This window comes from Aptenodytes patagonicus, chromosome 2 (assembly GCF_965638725.1).
Source record: "Aptenodytes patagonicus chromosome 2, bAptPat1.pri.cur, whole genome shotgun sequence".
Lineage (NCBI taxonomy): Eukaryota > Metazoa > Chordata > Aves > Sphenisciformes > Spheniscidae > Aptenodytes > Aptenodytes patagonicus.
The window spans coordinates 64,808,052-64,828,764 of NC_134950.1; the positions used below are offsets into that span (position 1 = coordinate 64,808,052).

At 40.3% G+C, this 20,713-nt stretch overlaps 1 protein-coding gene across 8 annotated transcripts in view; it reads right to left on the minus strand.

Moving 5' to 3' along the window:
• NETO1 (neuropilin and tolloid like 1) overlaps positions 1–8,333 on the minus strand; it is a 77,361-nt gene extending 69,028 nt beyond the window's left edge. For all 8 annotated transcript variants that reach the window (XR_012994635.1, XR_012994634.1, XM_076330070.1 and 5 more), the window contains exons 1-3: positions 8,031–8,333; positions 4,354–4,407; positions 2,615–2,752 (exon numbers count right to left, since the gene is read on the minus strand). Coding sequence is in view for 6 of the 8 variants with exons in the window: in XM_076330070.1 (XP_076186185.1) it covers positions 2,615–2,752; positions 4,354–4,407; positions 8,031–8,058 (220 nt within the window). In the remaining 2 variants the exon portion in view is untranslated. The remainder of the gene's footprint in view (positions 1–2,614; positions 2,753–4,353; positions 4,408–8,030) is intronic.
• Between the last annotated feature and the right edge of the window lie 12,380 nt (positions 8,334–20,713).

A 20,713-nucleotide genomic window follows, 5' to 3' on the forward strand; every position in this document is an offset into this window, starting at 1 on the left:
AAATTGAATGCATGTTTATGTCCTGGATTAGCAAGGATTATCCACTCCATAGATTGTTATCTGACCTCAGAGATATTGCTATTAGTAAAATAAATAATCCTTTTTTTTTTTTGCAATCCTTTAACTTCAATACCTTATGCCAATGAGTGCCACAGAATATAAAAGATATGGGGAAAAGTTTTCACTTGCTAGCCTTCTTTATCATTTTCTGCCATTTTTATATGTTGTAAAAAGAATAAATATGGACAAATAATTGACTGTAATTACAAAGTAATCTTTGTTGTCCTCCAGTGTTTCTCCTTTTGCTTTTTTTGAAAACTGCCACTTTTTAAAATATCATTGCTCAGACATCTTACTACATCTCTGTTTATTTTTGTGACATTTTTCAGACATAACTATTCCTGATCTTTTTAGAAGCTAGAAATAGACACGGGTAGATCAGAGCTGAAAGTGCTGTGCAAAATGCATGGTTCTCATCAAATTATATACTGATAGAGCTGCTATCATCATAGGTTTTAAAATACCCAATTGCAGTCCAAATTGTTGATTATGGCTGGAGAGGAAGCAGAAAATATCAATGTCATAAGAAATTATATGCAACATTTTGCCAGATTGATTTTTCCCATAAAATATAACAAGATGTCTGTTGAGTTCAGATTACTCTTTTTACTATACATTGCTCCAAACTTGTCAATGTGGAATTTCATCTTCATGATAGAAGTTGGTTGATTAAATCTTTCCTTCCTAAATTGTTCTTAGACATTTCCAATTTGGCTATTCTAACTTAGGTTATTGCAACAGCGTATTTTGCCACCTTTCAGCTTATTAACTATATTTTTGTAAGTACTTAATTACTATAATAAAGACAAAGGTCTTTATAATAAAGGGTTTTCAGGCACCTTCTTGCTAAGAGGAGGAACACCTTATGGCATGAGACGCTGGGCTAAGGTTTACAAAAATGGTCATTTTTTTTTTTTCCTCACACCTTTTCTCTTTAATGATAAAATATTTCTCTGGGTTTCAGATCCTTGAAGATAAAATAGGCTTCCTTCTTCCCAGCCTCACAGGAAAGTTAGAAAGATAATTTGATTAATATATGCAAAAGACCTGAGTCTGGTAACATAAGTGTAACAAAAAGTATAACGCTAGGTAGTACGTATTGAATCTATACATTTATCTTTTTTTAAAATTCTATTTTTATTTTAAATCAATTACTAAACTATGAAAGAACTTAAATGTTTACCATACATCTGTTTAAATTTCAGATTCAAGTGGGAAGACTGGACAAGCATAAATTTTCTTTAAAGGGCTTGTTTGACTCCATGATTTATAATCACCTCTATACTTCTGACTTCAGTCAGGTTACCTAGACTAAAGTGGAATTCAGAGATCTCAGTCATTTTGCTGTGATTTTTTTTCCTAAACAATACATACGACATTTACTATCCATCATTTCCCTGGAAGGTTTTTATGAAATATATTTATTTTAGTAACTCAGCACTAGATTTGGAAAGAAAGACTGGTTTCTAAAAGGGCCTAGCGGGGGTTCTAAAGCGGCTAATTCAGTTTGAATCAGCTATACACCTTTGGAAATCTCTCTTGATACTACCTGCATCTTTAGTAGAATAAATATTTCCGTAATTCCTGCTTCCATCATTTGTAGTTAATAATTCTGCCCAACCAAGCATGGATAGAACAAGCGTCAGTGTTGTATTCTGCATGTTTTCACAACTCATGAATGAATCTTCCTGGTTCCAATGCCTTACCATTCTGTACCTGATTCATCTTTTCTGCTACTAAGCTGTGACAGTATCTAATCTCTGTTACTTTCCACAGATTCATTTTTACAACAATCCCTTCAACATCCATTGTGCTAAGACTGATGAAAAGAAATGGCGTAACTTGCTTGTAATACACCTCTAGCCTTTCTTACATCACCTCCATGCCTGCAACTGTCTACTCTTTAAAAACTGTGTCTTACAGCTGTTTGGTGTTAAAGTTTATTCTTTTCTGGTTTTGTTTTGGTTTTGGATTTTTTCATTTATTTTTGTTTCTTATGAAAAATTGCATGGAAAATAATTTTTACACTCACTATACAGATATTTCTTGTATTACTTTCTTTACTGTACTTTGCTTAGCTATGCTTGTCATCCCTGATTCAGTTATGATAAGTTTAAAATATCTATATGAAATTCAAGAGCATTTTTGTTTCCTGTATTCACTTTTTTTACTCATTTTAAAATATTCTTTATTCTGTCATGTTACAGCATTTTAGGTTCTATTCATTCTCTGAATGTCCTGAAATAAATTATACTGTTTTTATTACTAAGTGACTCATGCATACTTACCACCTGAACTAATTTATGAGTGATGTCAGGAAATAAATCAAGTATTTTCCAGTATTTCTTGGTATGCTCTACAAAATTTTTAAATTTTTTACAAAAAAAAAAAAAAAAAGAAAAAGAAAAAGTGCAGAGATAGAGCTTCTTTAAATCTTGTGTCTTGAAAAGATTTATCATGATACAGGCTTTACCAACTCTTCACATATAATAAAATAAAACACTTTTTTTTTATACAATTGATGATAGGAAATAAAGATTCTTCAGCTGGTCACCTTCTATAATGTAGACGCATTCCCTGTCAGGAGGATACTTGTTGGGGTAATTGGGAGAAGTGAAGATGCCTCCTTCTGCATATTTTGTCCAAGTTCCACACTGCACTGGTTTCTGTCCTTCGGAAGTAGTTTGCTTTTCTGTGAAATGATCACATTAAGCATTATATAATTAGGTCACAAATTATTATGTCCCTATGACACTTAGAACTCTCTGACAGAATAAAATAGTCCCTTTTGTCAGTGGCCTCAGCTTTTTCCTGTTGAGACTAAGAGTATGATCATTGACCTGGGGGAAAATGAGGCTGTTCTTTAGGGGTACAAACATATAATTCTTAAAACATTTTTTCAACGCAGAGAAGAGGCTTGGATGTCTAGGGGAAGACATATTTATATTGCTTTTTAAATAATAACCTTGTAGGGAAAGCACGTGCTCAAGAAATGGGAAACATGAATTTACCACTCATATATCTCAAAAGGCTCAAGCATGTGCTCTATCAGCAAGCTACGTGCCATGGCATAGGAATACATCAGAGTCACAAAATCAAGAAAAAACCCACAGAATTATGATAGAATATACAAGTTGCTTTAAATTCGCAGCAGCTTGACTCCATATTCACCAGACAGAGATAGACGGGGGAATTCCTGGATTCTGGTTCATAGATTATTTTTATCTTGCTGTTTGCTGTAAAATTAATAAATAGTTCTGAGGCCAGGAATCACAGCCCAGAACTTTCCTCCTCTTAGGTGAATCATCAGAGAGCAGAGTCAGACCTTCCTGTTTGCTTTCTTGCTAGCCCTGAAACTCTTGCACTCCTTTCTGCACATGGGCAGAGAGCCTGGAGACAAAGGTTTGAGTCTGTTCAGGCTGAAGAAGATGAAGGATCACTTCCTGGGCATCATGCTTTAACAAGTGGGCTAAAATAAGATGGATTCTTCAGAGAGAAAAACACTTAGGCTGGAATTACAAGGAAGGATAGTAGGTTCTAGACCTCACACAGGTGTCCAAAGAGGACTCCTGTGTTTTGTTCCGAATGAGGTATCTATACCCAAGGAACATCCCGTCTAACTTGAGCCTCTGATGTGTAAAGCCAAGTTATTTGAGGCTCCCTCTTATGATCAGTGGAGGGAGACAGGCACCTTCCAAGGATGATTTTAACTATCTGAGATCTGCCTTATGCTCTGCAAGCGTTTTTCTTTCTGGTCTGTATCCAAGCTGAGTACAACACGGATCCTAATTTCCTGAGATGAATTCAGGCCCGCAGGGACTGAGCATTCAGACACAAGTTCAGACATACACTGTGCTTAGCAACTCTCCCTGCTTGGCTCTCACCACACTTAGCATCCAGGGCTTTTAAGAACCTCTTTCTATCCACACCCTGCACAAACACACCCATGATACCAAATTTCAGATTTTGAATTCTACTTCAACAAGCAAAAAGATCTTAAGTGCAGATAGGTCAGTGCCCAAACTGGACTTCCCAATTTGAAAGAGGGGGCACTTTACAGTCTTTAGTTAGAGTCAGGCTGAGTCTAGCTGTAGATCAGGTCACTAACTTGTTAAAAAAAGTACCGCTGGATTTTTGTGTGTGTACAGGCGCACAAATACTCAAAACAAATGAACAAAGGAGAGACACTGGAAGTAGGTGAACTACTAAAAATTTCAAGAACTAAACTAACAACTCAGATCCATACTTTGGACTCTAATATAACATCTGACAAAAAGTCTGAAGTTTACATACCTGTTCCTTTTTTGGTTGCCCCAGACAAATGTAGGATGATTAGACTTGCTACAACTGAAAGAGAAATATGCATTAGATATCACAGTGTGATAGTGCCTGCAATCAAATCAATTGTAAACATCTATCTTAGAAGAATACAAATTAAATAGAATTACTGTAAAAAAAAAGTTTCATGTTTACTTGCATTTTTAAATAGCATATTTGGTATAAACAAGTTTCTTTGTGATGTGTCCTTGTAAGTATTTATCTTTGTAAATGTATCCAAATAAAGAGGAGATCTTTTGGATTTAAAACAAAATCCCCAGGCACTGATGTTTCCCTCCTATTTCTTTTTCTTCTTTTTTTAATGTTAGAGAAAAACATTTTACCAATATTTATTTATATAATCATAGCTTGGGCCAATAATAGAAAAGCGGCTGCTTTTAACAGAGGGAGACAAAGGCCTGCTAAGTTTCAGTGCCACTGGACTCACTAACGTCTCTTGCTATGGCATAATAAAATTTGAAAATGAGTACTGGGAGTAGGAAAGAAGTGAGGGGTTGGGTTCTTCACATCCATCAAAGCATTTGCAAATCCCTAGTGAAGTAAATTATTGTGTGTGTTTAACAGTCTCATTAATCTAGTTTGTTTGACTTGTCAAGAGGGTGTTGCTTTGTGCTGCAGTGAATCTGCAGCCCATTTCAGAAATAGAAGTCTCCTCTCTCCAACCATGATAGGACAGCTATGCCTCTTGGGAACAAATGTGACCTTTCTGAGGTGGACTTCAACCTGGAGATAATTTCTGAGTTTCTGGGAGTTTCCGAATATAATATTTTAACTACAAAAGGCTAAGAGGCAAACACTTAGGCCAGTCATAATGAGACTGCTTTGGAAGATCAAAGTGACTAGCTAGCTACCTGATGAAGAAATCATGCACTGAAAATAGCATTTTCTGGTCATCACCCATATCTTCTTTGTCTGTCGGAGAAAGTGGGATAACAAGAGCATAAGAGAACAGATCCATCAGTTCTTGGAGTGCTCGCGGTTTTGACCCCAGCTAGTTTGGCGTTAAGCCCAGACATAGTGCCCAGACTGCACTGAAGTTAAAGTGGAGATGAAGTTGCATGTTTATTCTGAGTATTTTGGATTGATCAGCTGCCATTCGTATTGTTGACTATGATGAGGAATTGATGGACCTGTGGTCTTTAACAAATGTAATTGAATGGCATACTTTCCTCCTCTTCTTATCCCCAAGAGACACCAAAAGTCATCATGGGCTAGTAACTAGCTACCAAAACGATCCTTTCAAAGATGGTGTTTTCATCATTTTCAGCTTTTATACTGCAAATTGTCTGCAATTTTTAGCCCAAAGAAAGTCAGTCTCCATATTTCCAGTATTCTGATGGCATTGAGATCTCTATTTCTATGCCTTTGACGCTTCCAGTGTGGCAGAGGGTTTGAGGCACAGGCGATGGCTACCTTATTAAGCAGGGAAAGGCTGAAGTTCTGGGAAAATGAAAGCTTGGCAGCATATTCACTGTTTCTTGGTCAGGCTCACAGCCCCTGTTTCTTTCTGAATCCCTCAGCTAACAGAGACGGATGTTGGCAGAGCTGGTAGTTAAAAACTCTTCTGTGTCATGGGCATTCAGTGAGAACATTACATCTTCTGCTCAGATCTGAATGCTAACCAAACATTCCTGCCCTTACTCTCCTCAGGGATGGATTCTGGAAATACATGCTAGCTGGGACTCTGCCCACCGGCTGTGTCAGAATCTGAAGGCAATGCAGGATTCGCCCATTTACTAAGTTGCTCATTTCCTTTAGCTGTGTTTCATGCAGTGAACATACTGCATCTATGCCTGTAACCCTCACCAGTCAAAACCTAATTTCTCAATAGTGTGAGGTGGATTGGTGTTAGAATATGGAGCCAGCTGCCGGCGTTCTTTCTGCCCACAAATTTATGGAAGCTAGAATAGGATGCACAACAGCCAAAGCCCACGTGAGAAATGTTTCTTCTTAGGCAGTTAATAACAAGTCATATCTGATTCTTACACGTTCATTTTAAGCACCTTTATCTATTAGCTCTCCCCTCCTTTTCTATATGGAAAAAACTGAAGTTCAGAGAAGTAAAGAGAGTTGGTCCAAGTCATAGAGATTTTACTACCAAGATGACAGAAAAAACACAGGTCTTTTCAATTCCGGCTGTAACCGCTAGAAAGGATGCTTCCAAGTCACAGACCTATGTTATTCCAAAGCAGGGAGCTATACTTACATATCATCATGTCAGTATTGATTATTAATAAGGAGTCAAAATAATCTTGATAATAAAATGTAATAGACAAGAAGAGACTAAGAGACTAAGTTTTTTCTGGGCATATCATATCTAACATTTGGATAGATTAAGTGAAATACTTCTCCCATATTTCAAAATAGAAAAAGCCTCTTGATTTAGTGGCATTAACTCCAGCGTCACCAAAATCTGTATATTGCCAGAAAGTAATTAAAATTACGGGCTTTATGGGAAAAGATAACACAATATTTTTTGCCTAAGCAGTCAAGGCAGTTCATTTTACTCTATGACCCCTTGCATTTTTCTTTCTCAAGCCACGGGAAAAGAACAGTGCTTCTCACAGAGAAAACAAACAAACAAACAAACAAAACCACCCCAAAGAGACCAATCATGCAATCTTCACTCATTGAAAACCGTCACTTGGGAAGCTTTGACAGTACAGCAACAATATTGTGATTATCTGGGTATGGGAATTATTTTAAAGAAGTTTCCACCAAATTTCTTGTTGCATTCTCTCTGTCTTCCTCCTCCCCCTTTCCCTCCTAATCACGGGTGTAATTATAATCATGCTTTCTAGTGCCACTCTGATTACGCATCTTTGCATCTTTTTGGATCTGTGCATTTTTCCATTACAAGCTGTACGTTAAGAGATTCCTCTCTTGGCCAGGCAGCTTTTTGGAGGCTGTGATTTGGCATAGACATGGCTTAGCCTAGCGAAGAGTTGTTGGACAAGCAATACCTGGCCTTAGCGCTGCTATTTTACAGGTGTGGGCGCAGAGAGGTGCTGTAAAAGAACTGTGGCCAGTCAAGCCCCTTCAGTAGAGTGGGCCCTCTGCAAAACTGAGGCGGGAGAGGGGGTCCCATCTACGCAGCCTGAGGCCCCTGGGGGTCTTCGACGAATAATTGTTACATTTCGGTGCCTCCCTGCTGCTCCTGGAGGATTTCGCCCGAGGGGGCCGCCCCCGCCCCGCAGCCCTTCGGGATCCGCGCCCGCTGTGGCCGCCCCCGCCGCGGCGCTCGGCGCTGCCCCGCGCCCCCTCGCCCCTCGCCCGCCGGTTCGAGCCCCGGCTGGGGCTGCACCGCACGGCCGCGGACGGCGGGGGCCGTTCCCCGCTCTCCCCCCCGTCACGCCGAAAGCCATCAGACGCGTCGCGCCCAGGTGAAAACCCCCAGCCCGCAGGAGAGTGCTCCCCCGCCCCACAGCGCTGACAGACACCGGCTCCCCTCCGCTGCACCGCAGAGTGGTGGGGAAGGGGGTGTTGTGTGTGCGTGGGGGGGAGTTTACCCCCACGCCGCGGAGGTCTGGGCGTCCCGTTACGCTAGTTGTGGAGGCAGCGGAGGGCAGGAGCCCGTGCGCGGCGGCGGAGCTCCGCCGGGGGTGGGGGGGCGGGAAGGGGGAGATACTCACTGTGAAAGAAGCTGCGCCCATGGGTCATGTCTGTTCCTTACACAAGGGGCTTCGGTCTCCACTAATTCCATTTAGATACGGGAGGACTTCCAGTGGCGGGGAGAGGATGGAAGTAGGAAAAGAAGAAGAAAAAAATCCCGAAGCCCACACACAGCAGAGCGGAGCAGCTCTTCCACTCACTCGCTCTCCCTCACCGCCTCCAAATAATCACCGCCGGCTCAATCCCATCACACCCGAGCTATCATCAGCACCACCATAAGCGTTGCATCGCGGCGGCGGGCAAGGCGGCGGCGGCGGCGGCGGTCCGCGCATCCAGGTGCCGGCGGGCGGCGGCGGCGGGGCGAGCCGAGCCCCTAGTCACCAGTTTCATACAGAACCAAAAGCAGATCGAAGCATTTCCTGCAGGACTCCGAGCCCAGCGACTTCCAGCCCTTCGGCTTCTTTTGATGCATTGAAGAAGGGATTAATGGGTCCGTCATCAGCTCCCTGTGCTTGCTCCTCTGAAGGGGTGGGGGCGGGCGGGAGGGAACCCAAAGAGGAGGGGTGGAGGGAAGAAAGATTTACCAAATAGGGGATTTAGTCATATTTGTGTGCAATGCGATCCTTATTAGAGAAGAAATCCTTTAAAATCGAACAAATCCTTTTTTGCAAAACCCTCTCCCTGCGCGTAGCATAGTATCAAGTGGTAGCAGCGGCAAGAGGTTGAAAACACATTGCACCGTCTGAAATCCTCTCGGGAATGGATGGAGCGAGATAGAGATGGATGGGGATAGAGAGATGTCCCCTCGCTTCTCCAGTCCAGGGCGAGAAGCAGAAGAAAACCCTGGAGACTCCTCCATTCATTCAGTGCAGGGGAAGGGGAAGGGAAGGGCGGGAGGATGGCGGTGGTGGGGAAAGAATGATTTCAAAACTGGGAAAGGAAGAGTAAGAGGAGAGGGATCGTCTCCTCTCCCCTAATCAGTTCATGGATCAGACAAAATGCCCATGAGTTCCTCCTTGAACTGCACCTGCCAAAGAGAAATTGAAAAGATTTTCTCCCTTGGGAGGCGACTTCTCCATTTACACACCCCCACACACGCACGCACACACACGCACGCACAAAAGGGAGCAATAAAAGTTTAGCTGCTAATCCTCCGGCCGCAGATACAATGATTGCCTCTTCCAATCAGCCCAGAGACGACAGCAAAAGCTCTCCCTTTCGCTCCCCCCTCCCTTTCTCAGGCTTATCTTCCTCCCCAGCTACATCCCACCCCAAACACCTATCCCTTTGACGAGGCTGCGGAGGGCTAGTGGCCAGGGCGGGAAGGGAGGAGGGAGAGTAGAGTAGGCAAAACATATTAATAATAAGCGTACTGAGAGAAGCTGAAATGACCTCAGCGAAAAACAAGAGAGGAGGAGGAGCGGATGGACAGAAAGGGCAGTGTCCCCTCTTGGCCCCGGGAGCCGGCCCTGCAGGGCCGTGGCAGCCAGCAGCTGCCTCCCGCAGCGCCGCGGCCCCGGCACCCCCCGGCCCGGGCAAGGGGAGGGCGGCGGGGATAGATAGGGGGCGAAGCGCACGGCTGGGGCGGCGGGGAGGGCCGAGGAGAAGGGAAGATTTGTGCCACAGAAGTGCGAGGGGAGCAGAATGGGATCCCCCGGTCCCTCCGCACCGCTGCTGCGGCGGCGAGGCTGGGAAAGAGCCGGCGCGGGAGAGCAGCCGCCGCCCCCCGCGGGGATGGGGGGCAGAGCCGGGGGACCGGGGCACACCCAGCCCCTTCCCCGGGCTCCCCACGCCGCAGCCAGCACCTCGGAGGCAGGGGCGCCCCCGCTCCTCCTTGCCCGCACCTGATGCTCACGCCGTTTGCAACGAGAAAAGTGTGTCTGGAAGCGCGAGCCGGGGCGGGGGGCGGGAGGGTGTTGGGGAGGAGGCTGTAAATCAACTAAAAATAAGATACAGTCCGGGATCCACCTTTGCGGGGATGAGGAAAGGCAAAGGGGAGGCGAGCGCAGGTCAGACGGCGCCGATCGCTGTTTGCAGGCGGTCCCCGCGGCCGGGCGCGGAGGGGCGGTGCGCACCCGCGGAGCCGGGCTGCCCGCCGGCGTCGGGTCCCCCAGCCCGGGGCCTGCCGGCTAGCTGGTGGATAGTAATAACGTAGTCGGGCGACCTGTTGTCTTTAGGGCAGCTTTTGAATGAGGCGGGTACCTCTACTCCCTTTGGGACAGCGCTGAACAGCACAGCTGCTATTCCAGAAGGTGAATGATGAGGAAGCCTCGATTTTTTTTTCAGTAAATCGCCGTGTTTTAACAAAGAACCTCAGGGCTTTTTTCAGCCTGTGGTTTGTCTGCTCTGTACTCTGAAATAAGGAATATATCTGCCATCGATGCTTACAAATGCAGTCAGCAATAGCAGCATGCACATTAGGATAAGTCTGAGGTGGTCTTGGCTAGCAGAATTCATCCATTCAACCAGCCAGCCAGCCACCACCCCAGCCAGCCTGACTTTGAGCATTTAAAAATCCTGCTGGGTGAGAAGGGCACAGGATTCAGCTACAGTGCTCTGCAGTAAGCTCCTTATAATAAGGAATATAGAAGATATAAGACCGCATGAAAGGATTCACCTATGTTTTGTGTAATCTGTCTTGCTATTAGCAACATCAAGTCTGCAGCTGTTAATCTTAATAAACTGTCCTACTCTGCTTTCTAACCCTCTCAGCACTTTCTCTGACCTTCTCTATTCTCTCCTGCCTCAAGTTAAAGAACTTTATTTGTGCAGTAATTGAAAGTCACCTGATTTATCCATAGGATAAACTTCTACAATACAGATGTGCAGTCTGCCTTAGTCAAGCAACAGTAGAGTAACTGAAAAAGGATAGTGTTGGAAACAGTCATAGGAGTGTTTATAGACAGTCAGATGTTTCTTCTGCAGGATGATGCAGACATCCATATGGCTAAGTTTCAAGTTATAGTTACTTAAAAAAAAAGGTTATAGAACAAGTAGGCACAAAACAGCTGATTTTGCTGTTCTGGGAAAATGTGCTGTGTCACATCATATAACAGTGAGTTTCAACATTTTTCCTTTTTTGAAATATGGTGTTTTCATCTTTAAAGATCTTAGATCTCTTTTGATTGGCACTCTCAATTTTAAGGACACCATTGCAACAACATTGACAAATAGCATGTGGTACATACTAGGTATGTTTAAAATACTCCAAAAGGTAATCAGCCACCATCACTATGGAGTGAGACATCCACAAAATAGCTGAGGAATGGTCATTGCATGTTCTGCTAATGAGACCTTAAGGGGATATCTCAGGATCTACATAGGCAGACGCTAAAAGCTTGTTCAAATGTGCTTATAAGCAAGCACACAGGGTTTGTAAGTTAGAGACTGGTCAAAATCACTTTCTACTTCAGTAGATCGCTCTCCTGTAGAGAGTTTGAAATTTTGAACTTCATACTACTACTAAAGTCTTCACCATGACCTTTTCTTGCTTTATGTCTCATTTTGTTGCAAAACCTGTTTATGTGAGTTTTGGTAAACACTCTTTGTAAAAAGGTAGTAGCTCACCAGCCAGCATGCACCTTTCCCTACCCTGTTTTTTTATGGGTAAATATTTATATACTTAGTGTGTAGTTTTTGCATCCTTAATTAGCCAATAACCATACCCTTACATTTCTGCTAGGCAGTAAACTAGAAAAAGGAGAAAGAGATTCATGTTTAATAAGACGTGAAATGTTAAAAAAAAAAATGGGAAAGAATAGTGGACATAAACAATTGTCTCAAATGACATCTTAGTATTATTTGGAATCCTTTGGATTTTACTCAGTAAGAGTCTTATTGATTTTTAAATGGGTTTAAGTTTTTTTGAAGTTTGAAGTTTTGCATTTTCCTTAGAGTAAGAACATTGCCTTATTTTATTACATGGAATGACAGCTACACTTTTAGATTAGAAATGTACTTTTATTAGTTCTTTATTGGATGTCGGCTGAAATCTTATTTTTAAAAACAAGCAAGACAACCAAACACAATTATGCTTCTTGATTCAGTACATACAATGTTATTCTTTGTAGCTTTAAACCATACATTACATGGTAATCTCTTCATATAGCACATTCTGTCAGCCTCTCTCTTTCACTTTCACAGCTGAATTTTTCTATTGATTTTTATGGGAGTTTGTTTGAACCCAGAATATTTTATTCAGCAAGGTATGAAGCTCTTCCTTCCTGTGGTCTAACATCTTTAGGGTAACCTAAGACACTGATCAGCCCAAGGATGGTTAGCATGGCAGAAAGGAGATCAACCATTTGGAGAGCAATTTAAGCGCTATGGAACATTTTCAAATTGAGATTACCAAATGAAAAAAGACAAACAAGTACAAAAACGTTTCTAACAGTTTTGTCCGAAACAGTAGTGTACAGTTTCCTATTGAGAGCTAAGCGAAGGACTGGACTCTTTAACGGACAGAAGAAAAGCTTTTGCCTCCGAACTGTGTTATGCTGCTGTTTCAATCACAAGAAAAAAGAAGAAATTTCTGCTTTGCTTTCCCCCTTCTGTGGTTAATCTATGTGTTTATATGACAAATAGCAGAAGTAAGTCCTGGGCAACTGATTGTAGGTGCCCCTGCCTGAGCAGGGGTGTTGGACCAGACGACCTCCAGAGGTCCCTTTCCACCTCAACCATTCTGTCATTCTGTGATTCTGTAAGCAAAGGGGGACAATGGAACATAAAGGAGGGGAACAGTTCCATTTTACGGTGAGAAAAAGAAACTCCTTAATATTCAGGATTGAATTAGCTTGCTTTCATTTGTAACATGATAGAATTAGACAATATATCTGGATTATTTTCTCCTTGAACCAGAAATATATTGTCTAATTGTATCATATGTTACAAATGAAAGCAAGCTAATATTCAGTCTCAGTTAAAATGGAAAATTATTCAGCCTCAGTTAAAAATTTCCCAACATGGAGGCATCCTAGGTAAATTGCCCCTATACCTTTCTCCATTAAAAATCTTTCTTGTGAAAACAGAATCTGTCCAGCATTTATACCTTTTCTTGGCCATTTCGGACAGTCTTGTCCTATCCCTGCTCTGCCATTGACTACTGTTCTAACTATGCCCCTTAATAACTAAATGAATTAATTCCTCTTTGTGTAGATAAAAGACTCAAAGGATTCAAAGAAGCCATGAGTTACTCCCACATTCCTACTGAAAGACTCCTTGAACTGCAAGAAACAGCGAAGTTATGAAATGGAGGAGACATTGGCTTCCTGATTTATGGAGAGCAATCTACCCATCTGAGGGTGGGAAAGAAGAAATAAGAGAGTGATATTTCACTTCTCTACACTTTCTTTAAAAACAGTGTGGATTCTGTGCTGACATATGTAATCGCAGATGCATTTTTTGTCACAATCTCTTTGTGAATGGTTTTTGTTGCTAGAATGTAGCAAATCCAAACTACAGGCTAAGAATAATACAGCTATACGCAGTGTGACATTTGGAAAAGCTGAAACGAATCCCCAAGCCAATCAGCACATCTACGTTCAGGTTTTAGTTCAGACTGTGTGGTTTTGAAGTGAATCTCCCAATTGCCCCCACTTACTGCATTTTGGATTGCAAATTGGAGCCGTCTTTGAGCGTGTGAGCTGTTTTACTTACTTATGGATGAAACTAAGCTGAGAGATGTGTTCCAGGAACAGAGTCTGTTTTCCAACTTCTAAAGGGCGTGCAGTCCACAGGAACAGAGTAAAACTAATGCTAAATAAATACCCCTTAAAACAGATACAGAAAAGGTGTGGAGATCTCAGTACCAACCATTTTCCCTTTCGGATAAGCTCCTTTTGCACTGAGTTACTTATTAATGTGGACTTATCCAATATTTCTTTCAACTGGGATAGAAGCTGAAACAAGAAAAACTGAAATATACTCCATTATTTTTGTGATGAAACACCTACCGAGAGGCATAATATATATCTCTCTTTGATATCAGGATAACGACACCTTTTGGTCCCTTAAAATAAAATGTATTCTCTCATTATCTATTTTCTGGTCATTCGCAGACCTTTTTCCTGTAAATGCAGGAGGACTCTGGGTCTGCACCCTTCCAAGAAAGGCTTTTCTGAACACAAGGTTAGAACACCTCTTCTCACAAACTTTTCTTGGAAATTGAGGTGTGTTTCCCTTCTACCAGCCAGTCTGGGTGATAATACTCAAATATGAGGAGAAAGCAGTTTAAACAAAGAAAGAAGAAAAATCTCATAGTTTTTATCTGCAGAGTTACTCATAATTAGCCTAGGATTTAATAAGTGCGATTTGGATTTACACGATACCCCACAATTTCAATGAGATAATAGACTTGTCTTCTACAGGATGTTTACTTTTTTTTTTCTTTTTTTTTTTCCTTCACCTTTGATTAGTCTCACTCTGAAATGGAATGAATTAAAAAATATTTGTTGCGTGATACAGGAATTGGTAAGGTTGCCTACTATACTCAGTTTTCTTTGCTTTATCTAGAACAGAGGTCTCAAAATGGGGGGAGATTGTGCACTCATGGGGTGCACAATACAACCCATTGGGTTGCAGGAAGAAATTTTTTTTGCACCATAAATAAACAAAATTAAAATATTTTTTAAATAGTGTTTATTTCATCTTTATTGCATCCTTTTAAATGTCTATTTTTGTATATATTTTATAATGTACAAAATACAGCAGCACATGTATATAATTTATAAATTATAAATTAATAAATATACATTTATTGGGGATGCATGCTCAAAAATCTTTTACTGGTAGAGGTTCGCGATGAAAAAAGTTTGGAGACCACTGACCTAGAAAACCACTGCCAACTAACCTCTCTGGAGCAAAGGATACTTGCAAAAGTGCTAGCCAGGATTCCAATTTTCAGGCTGAGATATATTTGGCAATTAAATTAAGGGTTTCAAGAACCTTTGATTTTACCATTTCAAGAAAAAGGGTTATTCTTAATGGAATTTCTTAGTACAGAATACGGATCCTTTTTTTGTAATTCACATGTTGGTGACTTGGTTTATGAATTAAACATAGACATATTGCTATCTGAAAAAGCTCAAGAAATTCCATGTTTATTATTGGTAAAATCTGGAAGAAAGCTGTTAAACAGGAATATTTGAAAATATTTTCTCCTTCCCTACTCATCCAGTAGGAATTTTGTGATTACTACTCTCTGGCCAAATTAACTAATGTCAAAAAAAAAAAAAGAATGAACAAGAAAAATTATAAATAATCAGTTTTCAAAGAAACAACTGTAAGAGTACATGAATCTCATGGTAAACCTTTCTCAAGATTATATTCTGAATCATCAATCACAGGCTAAGAATTTGAAGACAACTGTGGAAGATAAACCATGGGAATATGCTTAATTGAAAATTGAAAACTGAAATGGCAGAAGCTAAAATTAATTTTAAAATAGATAACTTACTCCTTACAAAACTTCTATAACTTGCCACACAATGAAAACTTATTTAAAAATTGCTACTTGCTTTTTTTCTGAAGAATAACTTCCAGCTAGTTTCCACACAATAGGCATGTTGTGTAAAAGTCAAAATTTCTTTTACATAGATTAGTCTAATCCAAATCACTAATACTACAGTAAGAAAGTGCTACTAAATTTGGGTACCACATAACAATGACTGGTCCACATTTGAGATGGAAGACTCAGATCTTTATATCACAGTTAAGGGAGACCCTTTAAACCTGATAACCACCATATAATCAATAATTGGTATAATAAATTAAGATCTATTGCAAAATCAAATGCAATACTGTTTTCAGCAGAATGTTATGTTGGGCAAATGCATTAAAGAATTAAAACTATCTGATATTTATTATGAAGTAAAAAATGACATATCATTATATATGAATGGTAAATATTTTAACAGTCCTTCTGTAATTCATTATTAAACCTGTTATTTAATACTGAGAAAGACTATGTTAGATTCAAGAACAATATGATATAAAAGAATTCAAAGAATTATTAAGAATGGTTCAAAATGGAGATATACTTACCTATTTTTAAATCCTGAAAGTAATTCCTTGGATGGGAAAATATGCTCCTCTGTGATTCATATTTGTACAAAAAAAGTTTGTGAATTTTTCAAAAGTGTAAAATATCTAGGCTATCTTTCACTTTTATATCCTAAATTATATTTCACATTCTCAAATCTTCCTAAAATTAAATGCTACATGTATGCATAAACGTGTATATGCAGAATTTTGGAATTAGGTATTCATAATAGCACTGTTTTATCTTGTATAATGAAGACTAGAAATAAGCCAACTTTGAGGTTTCTAACTTCACCTTTTCTGAACTATGCCAATTCAAGTATGAATATTCATACAAGTCAGAGCATTCATTTCCATATTTACTGGAATTTAAAGGAGTCCTTGCAGAGATTTTGCTCAATCCTAAAAAAAAAGGGGAAAAAAAGAATCCTCCCCATATGATGGCAGCTGTAAAAAATGTTAATCCAAAACGAAAGCATCTGATAAAACTGCAAGGCTCCAAAGTGGAGGAGTGAAATGTAAATTGCAGGATGGATTTCTCAATAAAATCAAGTGACTGTACACTCCATAGGAGGACTCCAGCACCCATAGATAGCCAACAGAAGCTGCTGATGAACTGTGGGAACTTTCTGCTCATGCAAGTAAGACGGTTCTGGGCCTCTTTCCTGTTGCTCTTCTGAAGGAGAACTTTCCCTTTTGAGTCACGGGGGAATAGAAAATTCCTCCTGTATCATCTTTAACTAGTTATATGTAAATACGATAACAGAGCAGTCATTTGCCTGTTGGTCTGCCATGTATGAATAGAAAATGTCTGGAAATAAGACAGATAACTATTGTGGTAATAAATTATAGCCTAATGATTGATGCCATTAAGACCTCAGCACAATATGCAGATAAAGTAGAGGGCATAGCCGTGTTCTGGTAACATTAACTATTAGCTGATTCATCTGCACTTACCTCTGAACCATCCCATTGCAGCTTTCCCTGCACTCTTTTTCCTATAACTGTATTTAGGGTAAATATATTCAAATACCAAATGGGTGTCCCACCTCAAAACTGTATTTAAAAATAATGTGACATATGTAGGGACTGTATGTACTTGTTCTTCATTGCATTAAGGCAAAGTTTAATTTAGTTATAAAGACACTTGCATGTTTTTCTGAAGCTCATTAAATATTCTCTTTGGCGTTGACAAAACAAATGACCTCTTTATTAAGACAAAACAGCACTGTTTCTCCTACCTAATGGTATGGAATCCTGAAAGGATTAATTGGAAAGTTCAACTAATTTTTATTTCATTAGTATTCCCATGGAATGCTGTGATTAAATGCATTTTTCCAGGGGATTGTTAATAGGACTCAGTTTACATTTTAAGACAAATACTCCTTTTTACACTAAGGAGGCAGGGTAGGTTGTCTTTATTATTTAATTGAATGTTTGTAATATCATGCCATGGAAAGAAGAGCATGCATCGTGCTGTCTTACCAAACTTTTCATCCTTGTGAGAGAGTAAGAGAGGCAGTGGCAGGTCACACATTTTGGACTCAAATTAGTTATTGTTAGATACCATGAAATTATTCATTACTCCAGACCTGGTTCAAAAAGGGCATTTATTTATAATCTCCTAGAGAAAAGGAATTTGAATGCTGCATGCAATTTGCTAACTGCCCAGTCAGCATCTTTGCTATAGCTAGCACACGAGTTATATATGTAGCATATACAGCAAAGCTACAAGCAAATAAATGATGTACTGAAAACTAGATTGAGATGACAGTAACAGAGGAAGAGTTATACTGGAACACTGAATTAGAAGCAGAAGCCTAGCTTGGTCAGCAGGTGTAAATCAACAAAATTTCACTGAGGACGTTGGATAGACATTTATCAGTCCAAATGAAGTCCTATTTTAACTACGAGCTTCTAGATTAACACGTAGTTTAGACTTTCATTGTATTGTTCTGTTCTTAATCTAATTGAGGTGGGGAGAAAAGGGAAGGTTGGCAGGGGACGGAAAGAGTACATGTATGAAGGCATGTGTGACATACTCCTAATGGAGATACTTGGATATTAACGGATAACGTTGCAGACTTAACCCTTCTTGGGTAAAACTGCTTCATTACAAATACTTAAAAATTCAGGAAGCTCCGCTATTAAATATCAGATCAACATCTGGCAGTAGAAATCTAAATACTTCTGAGGACCTGAATTCACATGACAGAAGTACTCAGAGACAACCTCCACCAGGGTAGAATTCATTCAGGATCATATCACCCAGCTTACACCCTCCAGGAGGTGTTTGAGTTTTAAACACAGTGACCATGACTGAAAAGAGAATCACACTGAGGTTCTCAGCAATACAAGCAAATTCAAGTGGTAGCATCCCCAAAATGGGGACAGTTGACCTGGGCAGAACATGAAAAGTACTCCAAAGAGTCACTGCCCCAGCAGAAACTACACAAGTGGTGCTGGCAACTGCTGCTGCAGGGAGTGTTCGTTAGCACCCCAAATGTCTGGAAGAGACTATTGCCTGTGTACCTATACTGGTTTTGGGTGGTATAGAGTTAATTTTCTTCCTAGTAGCTAGTATGGTGTTGTTTTGGATTTGTGACTAAAACAGTGTCGATAACACAGGGATGTTTTCATTATTGCTGAGCAGTTCTGACACAGAGTCAAGGCCTTTTCTGCTTCTCGCACCACCCCACCAGCGAGTAGGCTGGGGGGGCACAAGAAGTTGGGAGGGGACACAGCCAGGACAGCTGACCCCAACTGACCAAAGGGATATTCCATGCCATATGACATCATGCTCAGCAATAAAAACTGTGGGGAAGAAGAAAGAGGAAGGGAGGGATGTTCAGAGCTATGGCATTTGTTTTCCCACATAATCATTACGCGTGATGGAGCCCTGCTTTCCTGGAGATGGCTGAACACCTGCCTGCCCATGGGAAGTAGTGAATGAATTCCTTATTTGCTTTGCTTGCATGAGCAGCTTTTGCTTTACCTATTACACTGTCTTTATCTCAACCCACAATTTTTCTCATTTTTACCTTTCGATTCTCTCCCCCATCCCACCGCGGGGGGGAGTGAGCGAGTGGCTGTGTGGGGCTGAGCTGCTTACTGGGGTCAAACTACCACAGCATCACACGTGGTTCACAAAGCCAGTCCCTGTCTATAATGGGACAGGATACACTGATGCCACGTCTGTCCTTACTTGGGTCTTTTTACTGCTTCCAGAAGTCAGCTGCCTTATGTAGGAGCCTACTTTATTAACGCCTGAAGTTATCTGGGGTGTTTTTCTTGGTCTGCATACATGGGGGTTTTACTTTTAGGAGACTGGCCTCAAAATATTCTAAATGAGGCAAAATGATTGTATTATGCTTTGAGACAAAGTGTTAGTAGGTATTAAGGTTGTAATTTCTCCAAGAAAATAACTATAAATATAGAGTCCTTCCTTGACTATTATTTACATCAGTTAAGTTGTTACTAGGTGAAAACTTTTCTCAATTTCTAGTTTAAAATGCGAGTCCTGTCATTTAAGTACTATAACACTTCTTCATAGTTAAGAAAAATATGTCAAACCCCAGCATTTTTAGTACATAATTCCCGTAAAATGCAAACTATTTCTTTCCAAGGGTTGGGCTCATGGAAAAATGATCAGCTTATATCTAAAGTCATAGCTAGGGCAAAATTTAGTATCATTAGGTCAGTAATGCTAAAATTAGCTTTGATTTCCATCTTTTGAATGGCCTTTCATTCACAGTGTGCATATGCAAATTTTCACAGAGGTCTTCATAGTTAAACAAAGAGTATGCACTTGCACATGACAGTTTTTTAAATTACAGTTCAGCTTACTCAGTGTATTCTGCATCAGCTTTCTAAAATGAATGGCCTCAAGTTTAGCTATTCTATTTTAAAACTGCCAAATATTATTAGTTAAGCAGAGAAGCAATTAAAAAAGTAATTAATTCCAGGGCTTAGAGTAAACTAGTATTTTAATTAAAAAAACAATAAATACTAATGTCCTGCTTCTTTGTACTTAGAACATTAAATAAAAAAGTCTAAATCAATTACTTTTCATACATTTTAAATGTAAGTTGAAATATATTAAAGGCATATGTCCTGTTCCTGCTATTTATAAACTGACTCAAAAGAAAAAAATCAAAAGTTAGAGAGATCATATACCATATTTTTCGTATTGATTCTCTTCCAACTTATGCTGAGTAGGAAAACCAACTGGTACATAATAGGTCTTTTCACCATATTTATATTGCATAAGATGCCAGACCTCAGCTGTGCAGTTACGACAATTGCCACCTATAAGTCCACAGAAGACGTAAGGTCCAAAACACTTCTCATCTGAAGCTCTGGAGTAGTGCTTTCTATGCTTTGTAAATTTACAACTTCTCCAGGTTGTCCAAAATTTAGGTTATACACAAGGAAGGCACTCTACATGTGAAGAAACTTGAGTTTTAGGCAGTTTGGTTTCTACTACACTTTTACAGTCTCCCGTTTGGCGATTCTGTCTCCCCATGAAGCAGTGAAAGTCTCAGCAGGTATGTCTGCAGTGTGCCATGAAGCATAGCATGGCTGCTCCCAAACTAACACTGATCCCGCTTGCTGCCAAACAGGAATCCCCAACAGGATAATCACCATGGTCTGAAGAAGGCACCCA